General features: G+C 45.7%; 1 protein-coding gene across 3 annotated transcripts in view; it reads right to left on the bottom strand.

The window, feature by feature from the left end:
• Nucleotides 1-21497, bottom strand: part of pibf1 (progesterone immunomodulatory binding factor 1) — an 85206-nt gene that overhangs the window by 13184 nt on the left and 50525 nt on the right. For all 3 annotated transcript variants that reach the window (XM_036972350.1, XM_036972351.1, XM_036972349.1), the window contains exons 10-15: nucleotides 13370-13535; nucleotides 11036-11186; nucleotides 10114-10204; nucleotides 8860-8962; nucleotides 3836-3966; nucleotides 1592-1676 (exon numbers count right to left, since the gene is read on the bottom strand). In XM_036972350.1, the coding sequence (XP_036828245.1) occupies nucleotides 1592-1676; nucleotides 3836-3966; nucleotides 8860-8962; nucleotides 10114-10204; nucleotides 11036-11186; nucleotides 13370-13535 (727 nt within the window). The remainder of the gene's footprint in view (nucleotides 1-1591; nucleotides 1677-3835; nucleotides 3967-8859; nucleotides 8963-10113; nucleotides 10205-11035; nucleotides 11187-13369; nucleotides 13536-21497) is intronic.

The raw sequence follows: 21497 nt of genomic DNA, 5'->3' as shown, positions 1-21497 counted from the left end.
CTACGCCTCTCCCTCCCTCCCTCAGCCTCTCTCTCTCACTACGCCTCTCCCTCCCTCCCTCCGTCTCTCCCTCGGCCTCTCTCGCTCACTACGCCTCTCCCTCCCTCCCTCGGCCTCTCTCTCTCCCTCGGCCTCTCTCTCCCTCCTTCCGCCTCTCTCCCTCTCAGTCTCTCCCTCCCTCAGTCTCTCCCTCCCTCAGTCTCTCTCTCCCTCCCCCTCTCTCTCCAACCGTCTCTCTCCTTCCGTCTCTCTCCCTCCCTCTCTCTCCCTCCCTCAGTCTCTCCCTCCCTAAGTCTCTCCCTCTCTCCCTCCCTCCCTCAGTCTCTCCCTCCTTCAGTCTCTCCCTCCTGCAGACATGCAGTCTGGGCTCAGCCATATAAAAACACACCTGTCATAAAAGACTCACACCTACATGACATCATCTACTTTCATTAGGATATATATGATGCAATATCACACATCCTGTGGCTTTATTCAATGGGAGAGTGGACTCTGAGCATATCTCTCCGTGGCTGAGGAGAGAGTGGACTCTGGGCATATCTCTCTCCATGGCTGAGGAGAGAGTGGACTCTGGGCATCTCTCTCTCCATGGCTGAGGAGAGAGTGGACTCTGGGCATATCTCTCTCCATGGCTGAGGAGAGAGTGGACTCTGGGCATATCTCTCCGTGGCTGAGGAGAGAGTGGACTCTGGGCATCTCTCTCCGTGGCTGAGGAGAGAGTGGACTCTGGGCATATCTCTCCGTGGCTGAGGAGAGAGTGGACTCTGGGCATATCTCTCCGTGGCTGAGGAGAGAGTGGACTCTGGGCATATCTCTCTCCATGGCTGAGGAGAGAGTGGACTCTGGGCATCTCTCTCTCCATGGCTGAGGAGAGAGTGGACTCTGGGCATATCTCTCCGTGGCTGAGGAGAGAGTGGACTCTGGGCATATCTCTCTCCGTGGCTGAGGAGAGAGTGGACTCTGGGCATATCTCTCTCCATGGCTGAGGAGAGAGTGGACTCTGGGCATATCTCTCCGTGGCTGAGGAGAGAGTGGACTCTGGGCATATCTCTCTCCATGGCTGAGGAGAGAGTGGACTCTGGGCATATCTCTCTCCATGGCTGAGGAGAGAGTGGACTCTGGGCATATCTCTCTCCATGGCTGAGGAGAGAGTGGACTCTGGGCATATCTCTCTCCATGGCTGAGGAGAGAGTGGACTCTGGGCATATCTCTCCGTGGCTGAGGAGAGAGTGGACTCTGGGCATCTCTCTCCGTGGCTGAGGAGAGAGTGGACTCTGGGCATCTCTCTCCGTGGCTGAGGAGAGAGTGGACTCTGGGCATCTCTCTCCATGGCTGAGGAGAGGGTGGACTCTGGGCATCTCTCTCCGTGGCTGAGGAGAGAGTGGACTCTGGGCATATCTCTCTCCATGGCTGAGGAGAGAGTGGACTCTGGGCATCTCTCTCCGTGGCTGAGGAGAGAGTGGACTCTGGGCATATCTCTCTCCATGGCTGAGGAGAGAGTGGACTCTGGGCATATCTCTCTCCGTGGCTGAGGAGAGTGTGTCTGTGTGTGTGTGTGTGTGTGTGTGTGGGTGCGTGCGTGCGTGCGTACCTCTCGGTGGTTGAGCAGTCGCTCCAGGTCGGAGGCCATATTGTTCTTCACCTGTTGGAGAGACGTCTTCTCTTTCCTCAGAGATCTGAACAGACAAACCCAAAACAGAGACTTTCTCTAGTGCTGACTAAATGGGACAGAATAACGACTAAATGGGACAGAATAACGACTCCCTCCATTTCCTCAGAGATCTGGACAGACAAACCCAAAACAGAGACTTTCTTTAGTGCTGACTAAATGGGACAGAATAACGACTCCCTCCATTTCCTCAGGGATCTGAACGGACAAACCCAAAACAGAGACTTTCTCTAGCGCTGACTAAATGGGACAGAATAACGACTCCCTCCATTTCCTCAGGGATCTGGACGGACAAACCCAAAACAGAGAGTTTCTCTAGTGCTGACTAAATGGGACAGAATAACTCCCTCCATTTCCTCAGGGATCTGAACGGACAAACCCAAAACAGAGACTTTCTCTAGCGCTGACTAAATGGGACAGAATAACGACTCCCTCCATTTCCTCAGAGATCTGGACAGACAAACCCAAAACAGAGACTTTCTTTAGCGCTGACTAAATGGGACAGAATAACGACGCCCTCCATTTCCTCAGAGATCTGAACGGACAAACCCAAAACAGAGACTTTCTCTAGCGCTGACTAAATGGGACAGAATAACGACTCCCTCCATTTCCTCAGGGATCTGAACGGACAAACCCAAAACAGAGACTTTCTCTAGTGCTGACTAAATGGGACAGAATAACGACGCCCTCCATTTCCTCAGAGATCTGAACGGACAAACCCAAAACAGAGACTTTCTCTAGCGCTGACTAAATGGGACAGAATAACGACGCCCTCCATTTCCTCAGGGATCTGAACGGACAAACCCAAAACAGAGACTTTCTCTAGCGCTGACTAAATGGGACAGAATAACGACTCCCTCCATTTCCTCAGGGATCTGAACGGACAAACCCAAAACAGAGACTTTCTCTAGCGCTGACTAAATGGGACAGAATAACGACTCCCTCCATTTCCTCAGAGATCTGAACGGACAAACCCAAAACAGAGACTTTCTCTAGCGCTGACTAAATGGGACAGAATAACGACTCCCTCCATTTCCTCAGAGATCTGAACGGACAAACCCAAAACAGAGACTTTCTCTAGCGCTGACTAAATGGGACAGAATAACGACTCCCTCCATTTCCTCAGAGATCAGGTGCTGCTGGAACGGCACTGTTACAACACAGAACACCAATCACATCCAAACCTGCACCGAGTGGCGTGACCTTACGGAAACCGGACAATAGACGTGTGTAATAAATCCATCTCTCTCAAAACAATGACTCAATACATTAACAACCAGGAGCTTGTAAGAGAAATGTTACCCTATATAAGGGCACTACTTTAGACCAGAGCCCTATATAGTACACTACTTTAGACCAGAGCCCTATATAGTGCACTACTTTAGGCCAGAGCCCTATATAGTGCACTACTTTAGACCAGAGCCCTATATAGTGCACTACTTTAGACCAGAGCCCTATATAGTGCACTACTTTAGACCAGAGCCCTATATAGTGCACTACTTTAGGCCAGAGCCCTATATAGTGCACTACTTTAGGCCAGAGCCCTATATAGTGCACTACTTTAGACCAGAGCCCTATATAGTGCACTACTTTAGACCAGAGCCCTATATAGTGCAATACTTTAAACCAGAGGCCTATATAGTGCACTACTTTAGACCAGAGCCCTATATAGGGCACTACTTTAAACCAGAGCCCTATATAGTGCACTACTTTAAACCAGAGGCCTATATAGTGCACTACTTTAAACCAGAGGCCTATATAGTGCACTACTTTAGACCAGAGCCCTATATAGGGCACTACATTTGGCCAGGGCCCCTAGGGCTGAGAAGGACAGGACCTGGGACAAGCGAAAGACAGGGGGAGACTGAAAGGAGGAGACTGGAGGAGGAGACTGGAAGGGGAGACTAGAGGAGGAGACTGGAGGAGGAGACTGGAAGGGGAGACTGGAGGAGGAGACTGGAGGAGGAGACTGGAAGGGGAGACTGGAGGAGGAGACTGGAAGGGGAGACTGGAGGAGGAGACTGGAGGAGGAGACTGGAAGGGGAGACTGGAGGAGGAGACTGGAGGAGGAGACTGGAAGGGGAGACTGAAGGAGGAGACTGGAGGGGAGACTGAAAGGAGGAGACTGGAGGGGAGACTGAAAGGAGGAGACAGTGGTGTGTGTACCTGGTGTCCTCCTCCAGCTGTGTGATGCGTTCTCTGAGGGACAGTATCTGTGTGTCTCTCTGTCTCACCGTGTCGATCAGGTAACTGTAGGGCTGCTGGGCCTGCTGTAGGAGACGGTTAGCTGCTTCCAGCTAGGACACACACACACACACACTTGTTGAACCCGTTTGTTGATTCACGCTACAGTCACTGACTTGGCCTTTGATTGGGAGGGCCCTCTAAAAAACACAATATGTTTCATGTTGGCAACCCTTCCAACATGATGTCGAACACTGAGACAGGAAGGAAGGTGTGGTGAGGACAGTGTGGGTGAGACCTCACGAGTTAGTTAGGAGTCTATTACACTGTGGGTTAGGAGTCTATACTACTACTATACTGTGGGTTAGGAGTCTATTACACTGTGGGTTAGGAGTCTATTACACTGTGGGTTAGGAGTCTATACTACTACTATACTGGGTTAGGAGTCTATAATACTACTACACTGGGTTAGGAGTCTATACTACTACTACACTGTGGGTTAGGAGTCTATTACACTGTGGGTTAGGAGTCTATACTACTACTACACAGGGTTAGGAGTCTATACTACTACTACACTGGGTTAGGAGTCTATACTACTACTATACTGTGGGTTAGGAGTCTATACTACTACTACACGGGGTTAGGAGTCTATACTACTACTACACTGGGTTAGGAGTCTATACTACTACTACACTGGGTTAGGAGTCTATACTACTACTACACTGGGTTAGGAGTCTATACTACTACTACACTGTGGGTTAGGAGTCTATACTACTACTACACTGTGGGTTAGGAGTCTATACTACTACTACACTGTGGGTTAGGAGTCTATTACACTGTGGGTTAGGAGTCTATACTACTACTACACTGTGGGTTAGGAGTCTATTACACTGTGGGTTAGGAGTCTATACTACTACTACACTGTGGGTAGGAGTCTATACTACTACTACACTGGGTTAGGAGTCTATACTACTACTACACTGGGTTAGGAGTCTATTACACTGTGGGTTAGGAGTCTATACTACTACTACACTGGGTTAGGAGTCTATACTACTACTACACTGGGTTAGGAGTCTATACTACTACTACACTGTGGGTTAGGAGTCTATACTACTACTACACTGTGGGTTAGGAGTCTATACTACTACTACACTGGGTTAGGAGTCTATACTACTACTACACTGGGTTAGGAGTCTATACTACTACACTGTGTGGGTTAGGAGTCTATACTACTACTACACTGGGTTAGGAGTCTATACTACTACTACACTGGGTTAGGAGTCTATACTACTACTACACTGTGGGTTAGGAGTCTATACTACTACTACACTGTGGGTTAGGAGTCTATACTACTACTACACTGGGTTAGGAGTCTATACTACTACTACACTGGGTTAGGAGTCTATACTACTACTACACTGTGGGTTAGGAGTCTATACTACTACTACACTGGGTTAGGAGTCTATACTACTACTACACTGGGTTAGGAGTCTATACTACTACTACACTGGGTTAGGAGTCTATACTACTACTACACTGGGTTAGGAGTCTATACTACTACTACAACACTGGGTTAGGAGTCTATACTACTACTACACTGGGTTAGGAGTCTATTACACTGTGGGTTAGGAGTCTATACTACTACTACACTGGGTTAGGAGTCTATATTACTACTACACTGGGTTAGGAGTCTATACTACTACTACACTGGGTTAGGAGTCTATACTACTACTACACTGGGTTAGGAGTCTATACTACTACTACACTGTGGGTTAGGAGTCTATACTACTACTACACTGGGTTAGGAGTCTATACTACTACTACACTGGGTTAGGAGTCTATACTACTACTACACTGTGGGTTAGGAGTCTATACTACTACTATACTGGGTTAGGAGTCTATACTACTACTATACTGTGGGTCTGTCCTGTGTGTTACCTCCTCAGATATCTGTCCTGTGTGTTACCTCCTCAGAGATCTGTCCTGTGTGTTACCTCCTCAGAGATCTGTCCTGTGTGTGTTACCTCCTCAGAGATCTGTCCTGTGTGATACCTCCTCAGAGATCTGTCCTGTGTGTTACCTCCTCAGAGATCTGTCCTGTGTGTGTTACCTCCTCAGAGATCTGTCCTGTGTGTTACCTCCTCAGAGATCTGTCCCGTGTGTTACCTCCTCAGAGATCTGTCCCGTGTGTTACCTCCTCAGAGATCTGTCCTGTGTGTTACCTCCTCAGAGATCTGTCCTGTGTGTTAACTCCTCAGAGATCTGTCCTGTGTGTGTTACCTCCTCAGAGATCTGTCCTGTGTGTTACCTCCTCAGAGATCTGTCCTGTGTGTTACCTCCTCAGAGATCTGTCCCGTGTGTTACCTCCTCAGAGATCTGTCCTGTGTGTTACCTCCTCAGAGATCTGTCCTGTGTGTTACCTCCTCAGAGATCTGTCCTGTGTGTGTTACCTCCTCAGAGATCTGTCCTGTGTGATACCTCCTCAGAGATCTGTCCTGTGTGTTACCTCCTCAGAGATCTGTCCTGTGTGTGTTACCTCCTCAGAGATCTGTCCTGTGTGTTACCTCCTCAGAGATCTGTCCCGTGTGTTACCTCCTCAGAGATCTGTCCCGTGTGTTACCTCCTCAGAGATCTGTCCTGTGTGTTACCTCCTCAGAGATCTGTCCTGTGTGTTAACTCCTCAGAGATCTGTCCTGTGTGTGTTACCTCCTCAGAGATCTGTCCTGTGTGTTACCTCCTCAGAGATCTGTCCTGTGTGTTACCTCCTCAGAGATCTGTCCCGTGTGTTACCTCCTCAGAGATCTGTCCTGTGTGTTACCTCCTCAGAGATCTGTCCTGTGTGATGTGATACCTCCTCAGAGATCTGTCCTGTGTGTTACCTCCTCAGAGATCTGTCCTGTGTGTTATCTCCTCAGAGATCTGTCCTGTGTGATACCTCCTCAGAGATCTGTCCTGTGTGATGTGATACCTCCTCAGAGATCTGTCCTGTGTGTTACCTCCTCAGAGATCTGTCCTGTGTGATGTGATACCTCCTCAGAGATCTGTCCTGTGTGATACCTCCTCAGAGATCTGTCCTGTGTGATGTGATACCTCCTCAGAGATCTGTCCTGTGTGTTACCTCCTCAGAGATCTGTCCTGTGTGTTACCTCCTCAGAGATCTGTCCTGTGTGATGTGATACCTCCTCAGAGATCTGTCCTGTGTGTTACCTCCTCAGAGATCTGTCCTGTGTGTTATCTCCTCAGAGATCTGTCCTGTGTGATACCTCCTCAGAGATCTGTCCTGTGTGATGTGTTACCTCCTCAGAGATCTGTCCTGTGTGTGTTACCTCCTCAGAGATCTGTCCTGTGTGTTACCTCCTCAGAGATCTGTCCTGTGTGATACCTCCTCAGAGATCTGCCCTGTGTGTGATACCTCCTCAGAGATCTGTCCTGTGTGTTACCTCCTCAGAGATCTGTCCTGTGTGTGTTACCTCCTCAAAGATCTGTCCTGTGTGTTACCTCCTCAGAGATCTGTCCTGTGTGATGTGTTACCTCCTCAGAGATCTGTCCTGTGTGATGTGTTACCTCCTCAGAGATCTGTCCTGTGTGTGTTACCTCCTCAGAGATCTGTCCTGTGTGTTACCTCCTCAGAGATCTGTCCTGTGTGTTACCTCCTCAGAGATCTGTCCTGTGTGTGTTACCTCCTCAGAGATCTGTCCTGTGTGTTACCTCCTCAGAGATCTGTCCTGTGTGATGTGTTACCTCCTCAGAGATCTGTCCTGTGTGTTACCTCCTCAGAGATCTGTCCTGTGTGTTATCTCCTCAGAGATCTGTCCTGTGTGATACCTCCTCAGAGATCTGTCCTGTGTGATGTGTTACCTCCTCAGAGATCTGTCCCGTGTGTTACCTCCTCAGAGATCTGTCCTGTGTGTTACCTCCTCAGAGATCTGTCCTGTGTGTTACCTCCTCAGAGATCTGTCCTGTGTGTTACCTCCTCAGAGATCTGTCCTGTGTGTGTTACCTCCTCAGAGATCTGTCCTGTGTGTTACCTCCTCAGAGATCTGTCCTGTGTGATGTGTTGCCTCCTCAGAGATCTGTCCTGTGTGTTACCTCCTCAGAGATCTGTCCTGTGTGATACCTCCTCAGAGATCTGTCCTGTGTGATGTGTTACCTCCTCAGAGATCTGTCCTGTGTGTTACCTCCTCAGAGATCTGTCCTGTGTGTTACCTCCTCGGAGATCTGTCCTGTGTGATACCTCCTCAGAGATCTGTCCTGTGTGATGTGTTACCTCCTCAGAGATCTGTCCCGTGTGTTACCTCCTCAGAGATCTGTCCTGTGTGTTACCTCCTCAGAGATCTGTCCTGTGTGTTACCTCAGAGATCTGTCCTGTGTGTTACCTCCTCAGATATCTGTCCTGTGTGATGTGATACCTCCTCAGAGATCTGTCCTGTGTGTTACCTCCTCAGAGATCTGTCCTGTGTGTGTTACCTCCTCAGAGATCTGTCCTGTGTGATGTGTTACCTCCTCAGAGATCTGTCCTGTGTGATGTGTTACCTCCTCAGAGATCTGTCCTGTGTGTGTTACCTCCTCAGAGATCTGTCCTGTGTGTTACCTCCTCAGAGATCTGTCCTGTGTGATACCTCCTCAGAGATCTGTCCTGTGTGTGTTACCTCCTCAGAGATCTGTCCTGTGTGTTACCTCCTCAGAGATCTGTCCTGTGTGTGATCCCTCCTCAGAGATCTGTCCTGTGTGTTACCTCCTCAGAGATCTGTCCTGTGTGTGTTACCTCCTCAGAGATCTGTCCTGTGTGTTACCTCCTCAGAGATCTGTCCTGTGTGATGTGTTGCCTCCTCAGAGATCTGTCCTGTGTGATGTGTTACCTCCTCAGAGATCTGTCCTGTGTGTGTTACCTCCTCAGAGATCTGTCCTGTGTGTTACCTCCTCAGAGATCTGTCCTGTGTGATGTGTTACCTCCTCAGAGATCTGTCCTGTGTGTTACCTCCTCAGAGATCTGTCCTGTGTGTTACCTCCTCAGAGATCTGTCCTGTGTGTGCGTTGCGTCTCTCCAGATCTCTCCTCAGCAGTGTGTTCTGTTTCTCCAGCTGCAACAGTCTACGGGCCAGATGGACACTGCAACACACATTAAATAAACTTTAACAGAAAACCAACCCATAATCATTCATCCCAAATTGCACCCTATTCCCTATATAGTGCACTACTTTAGATCAGGGCCCTATAGAACCCTATTCCCTATATAGTACACTACTTTAGACCAGGACCCTATAGAACCCTATATAGTGCACTACTTTAGACCAGGACCCTATAGAACCCTATATAGTGCACTACTTTAGACCAGGACCCTATAGAACCCTATATAGTGCACTACTTTAGACCAGGACCCTATAGAACCCTATATAGTACACTACTTTAGACCAGGACCCTATAGAACCCTATATAGTACACTACTTTAGACCAGGACCCTATAGAACCCTATATAGTGCACTACTTTAGACCAGGACCCTATAGAACCCTATATAGTGCACTACTTTAGACCAGGACCCTATAGAACCCTATATAGTGCACTACTTTAGACCAGGGCCCTATAGAACCCTATTCCCTATATAGTACACTACTTTAGACCAGGACCCTATAGAACCCTATTCCCTATATATAGTACACTACTTTAGACCAGGGCCCTATAGAACCCTATATAGTGCACTACTTTAGACCAGGGCCCTATAGAACCCTATATAGTGCACTACTTTAGACCAGGACCCTATAGAACCCTATTCCCTATATATAGTACACTACTTTAGACCAGGGCCCTATAGAACCCTATATAGTGCACTACTTTAGACCAGGGCCCTATAGAACCCTATATAGTGCACTACTTTAGACCAGGACCCTATAGAATCCTATATAGTGCACTACTTTAGACCAGGGACCTATAGAACCCTATTCCCTATATAGTGCACTACTTTAGACCAGGGCCCTATAGAACCCTATATAGTGCACTACTTTAGACCAGGGCCCTATAGAACCCTATTCCCTATATAGTGCACTACTTTAGACCAGGACCCTATAGAACCCTATATAGTGCACTACTTTAGACCAGGGCCCTATAGAACCCTATATAGTGCACTACTTTAGACCAGGACCCTATAGAACCCTATATAGTGCACTACTTTAGACCAGGACCCTATAGAACCCTATATAGTGCACTACTGTAGACCAGGGCCCATAGTGAATAAGAGGCCGTACCCCGTCAGATCAGATCTCACCTCTGCCTGAGTCGTCTCTTGGCGGTTGTGGGAACGTTGGCACCGTAACCATAGGAGAACAGAACTCTCTCTGCTTCCTGCTCATCATCAACTGACCAGAGAGACAACGACCAACGGAAAGAATGAATGGTTACATTTCATAACGGAACATATTGCATCAGAGCAGTGTGTGTGTGTGTGTGCGTGTGAGTGTGTGTGTGTGTGTGTGTGTGTGTGTGTGTGTGTGTGTGTGTATCACTCTGCTGGTTGTGCAGCATATTTTATAGTCAGATAACTAGTAGTGTCAATCACTGCTACTAGTATTATCCTAACGTCGTGCCAACGTGACTCTAACGTCGTGCCAACATGACTCTAACGTCGTGAGAACGTGACTCTAACGTCGTGCCAACGTGACTCTAACGTCGTGCCAACATGACTATCCTAACGTCGTGAGAACGTGACTCTAACGTCGTGCCAACGTGACTCTAACGTCGTGCCAACATGACTATCCTAACGTCGTGAGAACGTGACTCTAACGTCGTGCCAACGTGACTCTAACGTCGTGCCAACATGACTATCCTAACGTCGTGAGAACGTGACTCTAACGTCGTGCCAACGTGACTCTAACGTCGTGCCAACGTGACTCTAACGTCGTGCCAACATGACTATCCTAACGTCGTGAGAACGTGACTCTAACGTCGTGCCAACATGACTATCCTAACGTCGTGAGAACGTGACTCTAACGTCGTGCCAACGTGACTCTAACGTCGTGCCAACATGACTATCCTAACGTCGTGAGAACGTGACTCTAACGTCGTGCCAACGTGACTAACGTCGTGCCAACATGACTATCCTAACGTCGTGAGAACGTGACTCTAACGTCGTGCCAACGTGACTCTAACGTCGTGCCAACATGACTATCCTAACGTCGTGAGGACATTACTTTCAGCAGCCTGCATGGTGACATCGTCCAGCTCCTGCTCCAGTTTCTCGTAGGTCTGTAGTCTGGCCTGCTGCTCAGCATTCTGGGCCTGGAGTTCCGTTATCTGCTTCTCTGAGGACGCCTGAAGCCTGTACAACTCCTTGGTCATGACCTGATGGAAGACCAGGGGCAGTTAGCTGTGGGCCAGGGCTCAGCAAGCCGTATGTAACACCCTGGACCGAAGCTAAGGGCTTTAGGTAACACCCTGGACAGGAGCTAAGGGCTGTATGTAACACCCTGGACAGGAGCAAAGGGCTGTATGTAACACCCTGGACAGGAGCTAAGGGCAGTATGTAACACCCTGGACAGGAGCTAAGGGCTTTATGTAACACCCTGGACAGGAGCTAAGGGCTGTATGTAACACCCTGGACAGGAGCTACGGGCATTATGTAACACCCTGGACAGGAGCTAAGGGCTGTATGTAACACCCTGGACCAGAGCCAATGGCAGTATGTAACACCCTGGACCGGAGCTAAGGGCTTTATGTAACACCCTGGACAGGAGCTAAGGGGCTGTATGTAACACCCTGGACAGGAGCTAATGGGCTGTATGTAACACCCTGGACAGGAGCTAAGGGCTGTATGTAACACCCTGGACAGGAGCTAAGGGGCTGTATGTAACACCTTGGACAGGAGCTAAGGGGCTGTATGTAACACCCTGGACAGGAGCTAAGGGCTGTATGTAACATCCTGGACCAGGGCTAATGGGCTGTATGTAACACCCTGGACCAGAGCTAGGGGGCTGTATGTAACACCCTGGACCAGAGCCAAGGGCAGTATGTAACACCCTGGACTGGAGCTAAGGGCTGTATGTAACACCCTGGACCAGAGCCAATGGCAGTATGTAACACCCTGGACTGGAGCTAAGGGGCTGTATGTAACACCCTGGACCAGGGCTAATGGGCGGTATGTAACACCCTGGACCAGATCTAGGGGCTGTATGTAACATCTTGGACCAGATCTAGGGGCTGTATGTGACACCCTGGACCAGAGCTACAGGCTGTATGTAACACCCTGGACCAGAGCTAATGGGCTGTATGTAACACCCTGGACCGGAGCTAAGGGGCTGTATGTAACACAATGGACCAGATCTAGGGGCTGTATGTAACATCTTGGACCAGATCTAGGGGCTGTATGTAACACCCTGGACCAGAGCTAATGGGTTGTATGTAAACACCCTGGACCAGAGCTAAGGGGTTGTATGTAACACCCTGGACCAGAGCTAATGGGCTGCCCTACTAGGACGACCAAAATGCTTAGGATTCCAGTAGTCTGGTTTTCTGGTTCCTCCTCTAGGGTCCTGGTCTAAGGTAGTGCACTATATAGGGAATAGGGTTCTATAGGGTCCTGGTCTAAGGTAGTGCACTATATAGGGAATAGGGTTCTATAGGGACCTGGTCTAAGGTAGTGCACTATATATAGGGAATAGGATTATATAGGGCTCTGGTCTAAAGTAGTGTACTATATATAGGGAATAGGATTATATAGGGCTCTGGTCTAAAGTAGTGCACTATATATAGGGAATAGGGTTCTATAGGGCTCTGGTCTAAAGTAGTGTACTATATATAGGGAATAGGATTATATAGGGCTCTGGTCTAAAGTAGTGCACTATATATAGGGAATAGGGTTCTATAGGGCTCTGGTCTAAAGTAGTGTACTATATATAGGGAATAGGATTATATAGGGCTCTGGTCTAAAGTAGTGTACTATATATAGGGAATAGGATTATATAGGGCTCTGGTCTAAAGTAGTGCACTATATATAGGGAATAGGGTTCTATAGGGCCCTGGTCTAAAGTAGTGTACTATATAGGGAATAGGGTTCTATAGGGCCCTGGTCGAAAGTAGTGTACTATATATAGGGAATAGGATTATATAGGGCTCTGGTCGAAAGTAGTGCACTATATATAGGGAATAGGGTTCTATAGGGACCTGGTCTAAAGTAGTGCACTATATAGGGAATAGGGTTCTGGTCTAAAGTAGTGCACTATATAGGGAATAGGGTTCTATAGGGACCTGGTCTAAAGTAGTGCACTATATAGGGAATAGGGCTCTGGTCTAAAGTAGTGTACTATATATAGGGAATAGGATTATATAGGGCTCTGGTCGAAAGTAGTGCACTATATAGGGAATAGGGTTCTATAGGGCTCTGGTCTAAAGTAGTGCACTATATAGGGAATAGGGTTCTATAGGGACCTGGTCTAAAGTAGTGCACTATATAGGGAATAGGGTTCTATAGGGCTCTGGTCTAAAGTAGCGCACTATATAGGGAATAGGGCACCATTTGGGACCTCTACCTCTAGCTTCTTCTGGTGTTTCTCTGTCTCCATCTGACACTGTCCCAGGTTCCTGGCGGTCTCCTCTTGTACCATCTGAGAGCGCTCTGTCTCAAAGCTCTTCAGCTTCACCTGGTTCAGGAGCTCTGCCACCCGGCTGTCTGTCCCCGTCTGGACACCACGGAACCTGGGGACACACACAGTTCTATATATTTAACCTGGACACACACACACAGTTATATATATTTAACCTGGGGACACACACAGTTATATATATTTAACCTGGGGACACAGAGACACAGTTATATATATTTAACCTGGGGACACAGAGACACAGTTATATATATTTAACCTGGGGACACACACAGTTATATATATTTAACCTGGGGACACACACAGTTATATATATTTAACCTGGGGACACACACAGTTATATATATTTAACCTGGGGACACACACAGTTATATATATTTAACCTGAGGACACACACAGTTATATATATTTAACCTGAGGACACACACAGTTATATATATTTAACCTGGGGACACACACACAGTTATATATATTTAACCTGGGGACACACACAGTTATATATATTTAACCTGGGGACACAGTTATATATATTTAACCTGGGGACACAGTTATATATATTTAACCTGAGGACACACACAGTTATATATATTTAACCTGGGGACACACAGTTATATATATTTAACCTGGGGACACACAGTTATATATATTTAACCTGGGGACACACACACAGTTATATATATTTAACCTGGGGACACAGAGACACAGTTATATATATTTAACCTGGGGACACACACAGTTATATATATTTAACCTGGACACACACACACAGTTATATATATTTAACCTGGGGACACAGTTATATATATTTAACCTGGGGACACAGTTATATATATTTAACCTGAGGACACACACAGTTATATATATTTAACCTGGGGACACACACACAGTTATATATATTTAACCTGGGGACACAGAGACACAGTTATATATATTTAACCTGGGGACACACACAGTTATATATATTTAACCTGGGGACACACAGTTATATATATTTAACCTGGGGACACACAGTTATATATATTTAACCTGGACACACACAGTTATATATATTTTACCTGGGGACACACACAGTTATATATATTTAACCTGGGGACACACAGTTATATATATTTAACCTGGACACACACAGTTATATATATTTAACCTGGACACACACAGTTATATATATTTAACCTGGGGACACACACACAGATATATATATTTAACCTGGGGACACACAGTTATATATATTTAACCTGGACACACACAGTTATATTTAACCTGGGGACACACACACAGTTATATATATTTAACCTGGGGACACACAGTTATATATATTTAACCTGGGGACACACAGTTATATTTAACCTGGGGACACACACACAGTTATATATATTTAACCTGGGGACACACAGTTATATATATTTAACCTGGGGACACACACAGTTATATATATTTAACCTGGGGACACACACAGTTATATATATTTAACCTGGGGACACACAGTTATATATATTTAACCTGGGGACACAGTTATATATATTTAACCTGGGGACACACACAGATATATATATTTAACCTGGGGACACACAGTTATATATATTTAACCTGGACACACACAGTTATATATATTTAACCTGGACACACACAGTTATATATATTTAACCTGGGGGCACACAGTTATATATATTTAACCTGGGGACACAGTTATATATATTTAACCTGAGGACACACAGTTATATATATTTAACCTGGGGACACACACAGTTATATATATTTAACCTGAGGACACACAGTTATATATATTTAACCTGGGGACACACAGTTATATATATTTAACCTGGGGACACACAGTTATATATATTTAACCTGGGGACACACAGTTATATATATTTAACCTGGGGACACACACACAGTTATATATATTTAACCTGAGGACACACAGTTATATATATTTAACCTGGGGACACACAGTTATATATATTTAACCTGGGGACACACAGTTATATATATTTAACCTGGGGACACACAGTTATATATATTTAACCTGGGGACACACAGTTATATATATTTAACCTGGGGACACACAGTTATATTTAACCTGGGGACACACACACAGTTATATATATTTAACCTGGGAACACACAGTTATATATATTTAACCTGGGGACACACACAGATATATATATTTAACCTGGGGACACACACAGATATATATATTTAACCTGGGGACACACAGTTATATATATTTAACCTGGACACACACAGTTATATTTAACCTGGGGACACACACACAGTTATATATATTTAACCTGGGGACACACAGTTATATATATTTAACCTGGGGACACACAGTTATATATATTTAACCTGGACACACACAGTTATATATATTTAACCTGGACACACAGTTATATATATTTAACCTGGGGACACACAGTTATATATATTTAACCTGGGGACACAGAGACAGTTATATATATTTAACCTGGGGACACACAGTTATATATATTTAACCTGGGGACACACACAGTTATATATATTTAACCTGAGGACACACACAGTTATATATATTTAACCTGGGGACACACAGTTATATATATTTAACCTGGGGACACACAGTTATATATATTTAACCTGGGGACACAGAGACAGTTATATATATTTAACCTGGGGACACACACAGTTATATATATTTAACCTGGGGACACACACAGTTATATATATTTAACCTGGGGACACACACAGTTATATATATTTAACCTGGGGACACAGTTATATATATTTAACCTGGGGACACACACAGTTATATATATTTAACCTGGGGACACAGTTATATATATTTAACCTGGGGACACAGTTATATATATTTAACCTGGGGACACACAGTTATATATATTTAACCTGGGGACACACACAGTTATATATATTTAACCTGAGGACACAGATATATATATTTAACCTGGGGACACAGTTATATATATTTAACCTGGGGACACAGGGACACTTCTACATTTGAGTTCTTATCCAGAGACAAGACACATGAACTCTTCCCAGTGAATCTTGCATGGGGGCTGTTCAGTTAAACACGTGTGTTAAGTTGGGATAGAGAGAGTAGAGGTCTCCTTACTCTATGTTCTATTGGCCTTGTGTATCACTGACTACAAACTACCTGCAGTGATACTGGACAGGAAATGGTTCCATATTTATCACTGACTACAAACCACCTGCAGTGATACTGGACAGGAAATGGTTCCATATTTATCACTGACTACAAACCACCTGCCGTGATACTAGACAGGAAATGGTTCCATATTTCTTACTGACTACAAACCACCTGCAGTGATACTAGACAGGAAATGGTTCCATATTTATCACTGACTACAAACCACCTGCAGTGTAACTAGACAGGAAATGGTTCCATATTTCTTACTGACTACAAACCACCTGCAGTGATACTAGACAGGAAATGGTTCCATATTTATCACTGACTACAAACCACCTGCAGTGATACTGGACAGGAAATGGTTCCATATTTCTTACTGACTACAAACCACCTGCAGTGATACTAGACAGGAAATGGTTCCATATTTATCACTGACTACAAACCACCTGCAGTGATACTAGACAGGAAATGGTTCCATATTTATCACTGACTACAAACCACCTGCAGTGTAACTAGACAGGAAATGGTTCCATATTTCTTACTGACTACAAACCACCTGCAGTGATACTAGACAGGAAATGGTTCCATATTTATCACTGACTACAAACCACCTGCAGTGATACTAGACAGGAAATGGTTCCATATTTCTTACTGACTACAAACCACCTGCAGTGTAACTAGACAGGAAATGGTTCCATATTTCTTACTGACTACAAACCACCTGCAGTGATACTAGACAGGAAATGGTTCCATATTTCTTACTGACTACAAACCACCTGCAGTGATACTAGACAGGAAATGGTTCCATATTTATCACTGACTACAAACCACCTGCAGTGATACTGGACAGGAAATGGTTCCATATTTATCACTGACTACAAACCACCTGCAGTGTAACTAGACAGGAAATGGTTCCATATTTATCACTGACTACAAACCACCTGCAGTGTAACTAGACAGGAAATGGTTCCATATTTCTTACTGACTACAAACCACCTGCAGTGATACTAGACAGGAAATGGTTCCATATTTATCACTGACTACAAACCACCTGCAGTGATACTAGACAGGAAATGGTTCCATATTTATCACTGACTACAAACCACCTGCAGTGATACTGGACAGGAAATGGTTCCATATTTATCACTGACTACAAACCACCTGCAGTGTAACTAGACAGGAAATGGTTCCATATTTCTTACTGACTACAAACCACCTGCAGTGATACTAGACAGGAAATGGTTCCATATTTATCACTGACTACAAACCACCTGCAGTGATACTAGACAGGAAATGGTTCCATATTTATCACTGACTACAAACCACCTGCAGTGATACTGGACAGGAAATGCTTCCATATTTAACAACATAATAAACACGATAACGTGATATTGTTTTGACTCATGTTGATCGATGAAACTGTTGTTTCTCAATCTGACTGGTGGGTGTAAGATATGAAACTGGGCCTGTTCAGAAGGGAAACCCAAATGCCCTGCTTCAGGCTGACGCATCAGCTGAGATGGCACCAATTAGACAAGGCTAGGAACAAATCACACCTGCCTGATTGGGTCTATTTTAGCCGACTGAGTCTGCTCACTCATCCTGCTGCCACTTCCTGCTACTATGAACTGGCTTCCTGTTCTGCGTCGGCGCTGCTGTGTAACTAGATGTTATGACCCCAAGCATACTTCCAAAGTTGTGGCAAAATGGCAACAAAGTCAAGGTATTGGAGTGGCCATCACAAAGCCCTGACCTCAATCCTGTAGAAAATGTGTGGGCAGAACTGAAAAAGCATGTGCAAGGAAGCCTACAAACCTGACTCAGTTACACCAGCTCTGTCAGGAGGAATGGGCCAAAATTCACCCAACGTATTGTGGGAAGCTTGTGGAAGGCTACCCGAAACGTTTGACCCAAAAGAAACAATTTAAAGGCAATGCTACCAAATACTAATTGATTGTATGTAAACTTCTGACCCACTGGGAATGTGATGAAAGAAATACAATCTGAAATAAATCATTCTCTCTACTATTATTCAGACATTTCACATTCTTTAAATAAAGTGGTGATCCTAACTGACCTAAAACAGGGATTTTTTTTTACTAGGATTAAAATGTCAGGAATTGTGGAAAAACTGAGTTAAAACGTATTTGGCTAAGGTGTATGTATAAACTTCCTACGTCAACTGTATAAACTGTTGTTTCTCAATCAGACCGTCAGTTCGTATTGTACTCTGTTTGAGGCTGACGCAGAGAGACTAGCTGTGGAGGGGAGTCACCAGTTTCCTGTTTTACTCCTGAGTTTCTGGTGGCCGCATAGGCAAGTCCGGACAGGGCATATGGCACCTCTCACACGGGCTCACTACACGCTCCAGGGTTTCTGTTAGCCCATAAGGCACCTCTCACACGGGCTCACCACCACACGCTCCAGAGTTTCCGTTAGCCCATAAGGCACCTCTCACACGGGCTCACCACCACACACTCCAGGGTTTCCGTTAGCCCACAAGGCACCTCTCACACAGGCTCACCACCACACGCTCCAGGGTTTCCGTTAGCCCATAGGGCACCTCTCACACAGGCTCACCACCACACACTCCAGGGTTTCCGTTAGCCCATAAGGCACCTCTCACACGGGCTCACCACCACACACTCCAGGGTTTCCGTTAGCCCACAAGGCACCTCTCACACAGGCTCACCACCACACGCTCCAGGGTTTCCGTTAGCCCATAAGGCACCTCTCACACAGGCTCACCACCACACGCTCCAGGGTTTCCGTTAGCCCATAAGGCACCTCTCACACGGGCTCACCACCACACACTCCAGGGTTTCCGTTAGCCCATAAGGCACCTCTCACACGGGCTCACCACCACACGCTCCAGGGTTTCCGTTAGCCCATAAGGCACCTCTCACACGGGCTCACCACCACACGCTCCAGGGTTTCCGTTAGCCCACATCTAATTAGCGCTGGCAAATTGCCTGGTAGAAGAAAGAAAAATCCTGTTTAATGTTTTAATTTATGACCTTTTACATTTTAGTAATTTACAGTGCATTCGGAAAGTATTCAGGCCCCTGGACTTTTCCCACATTTTGTTACGTCAATCTACACATAATACCCCGTAATGATTAAGCAAGAACATGTGTTGACATTTTGGCAAATTTCTTTCTTTAAAAAAAAAAAAAATGTAATCACATTTACATAAGTATTCAGACCCTTAACTCAGTACTTTGTTGAAGCACCTTTGGCAGCGATTACAGCCTCGAGTCTTCTTGGGTAATGATGCTACATGCTTGGCACAGCTGTATTTGGGGAGTTTCTCTCATTCTTCTCTGCAGATCCTCTGAAGCTCTGTCAGGTTAGATGGCGAGTGTCACTGCACAGCTATTTTCAGGTCTCTCCAGAGATGTTTGATCAGGTTCAAGTCCGGGCTCTGGCTGGACCACTCAAGGACATTCAGAGACTTGTCCTGAAGCCACTCCTGCGTTGTCTTGGCTGTGTGCTTAAGATCATTGTCCTGTTGGAAGGTGAACCTTCGCCCCAGTCTGAGGTCCTGAGCGCTCTGGAGAAGGTTTTCATCAAGGATCTCTCTGTGCTCTGTTTATCTTTCCCTCGATCCTGACTAGTCTCCAGGTCCCTGCCAATGAAAAACATCCCCCTCAACCACCATGATTCACTGTAGGGACGGTGCCAAGTTTCCTCCAGGCGTGACGCTTGGCATTCAGGCCAAAGAGTTTCATCTTGGTTTCATCAGACCAGAGAATCTTGTTTCTCATGGTCTGAGGGTCCTTTAGGGGCCTTTTGGCAAACTCCAAGCGGGCTGTCATGTGCCTTTTACTGAGGAGTGGCTTCCGTTTGGCCACTTTACCATAAAGGCCTAATTGGCGGAGGGCTGCAGAGACAGTCTTGGTGGATCCAAACATCTTCCATTAAAAATGATGGAGGCCACGGCGTTCTTCGGGACCTTTAATGCTGCCAAACTTTTTTGTTACCCTTCCCCAGATCTGTGCCTCGACACAATCCTGTCTCGGAGCTCTACAGACAATTCCTTCGACCTCTTGGCTTGATTTTGCTCTGACATGCACCTGTCAACTGTGGGACCTTATATAGACAGGTGTGTGCCTTTCCAAATCATGTCCAATCTTATTGAATTTACCACAGGTGGACTCCAATCAAGTTGTAGAAACACCTCAAGGATGATCAATGGAAACAGGATGCACCTGAGCTCAATGTCAGGTCTCATAGCAAAGGGTCTGAATACTTTTTTTTTAGTTATTTTTAATACATTTGCAAAAATGGCTAAAAAACCTGTTCCCACTTCGTCAATATGGGGTATTGTGTGTTGTATTGTATGGTGTGTAGATTGGCGGCGGGGTATCCTAGTGGTTAGAGCGTTGGACTAGTAACCGAAAGGTCGCAAGTTCGAATCCCTGAGCTGACAAGGTACACATCTGTCGTTAACCCACTGTTCCTAGACCAGTTAACCCACTGTTCCTAGACCAGTTAACCCACTGTTCCTAGACCAGTTAACCCACTGTTCCTAGACCAGTTAACCCCACTGTTCCTAGACCAGTTAACCCACTGTTCCTAGACCAGTTAACCCACTGTTCCTAGACCAGTTAACCCACTGTTCCTAGACCAGTTAACCCACTGTTCCTAGACCAGTTAACCCCACTGTTCCTAGACCAGTTAACCCACTGTTCCTAGACCAGTTAACCCCACTGTTCCTAGACCAGTTAACCACCTGTTCCTAGGGCCGTCATTGTAAATTAGAATTTGTTCTTAAACTGACTGGCCTAGTTAAATAAAGGTTAAAAAAAATAAGATTGACGAGGTAAAAAAAATATTTTTTTAATCAATTTTAGAATTAGACTGAACAGGAAACAAAAGGTGCAAAAAGAAATCAAGGGGTCTGAAAAC

This window comes from Oncorhynchus mykiss, unplaced genomic scaffold, assembly GCF_013265735.2.
Source record: "Oncorhynchus mykiss isolate Arlee unplaced genomic scaffold, USDA_OmykA_1.1 un_scaffold_144, whole genome shotgun sequence".
NCBI lineage: Eukaryota > Metazoa > Chordata > Actinopteri > Salmoniformes > Salmonidae > Oncorhynchus > Oncorhynchus mykiss.
The sequence above is the reverse complement of the archived record's forward strand: the minus strand, read 5'-3'. Positions and strand labels throughout refer to the sequence as shown.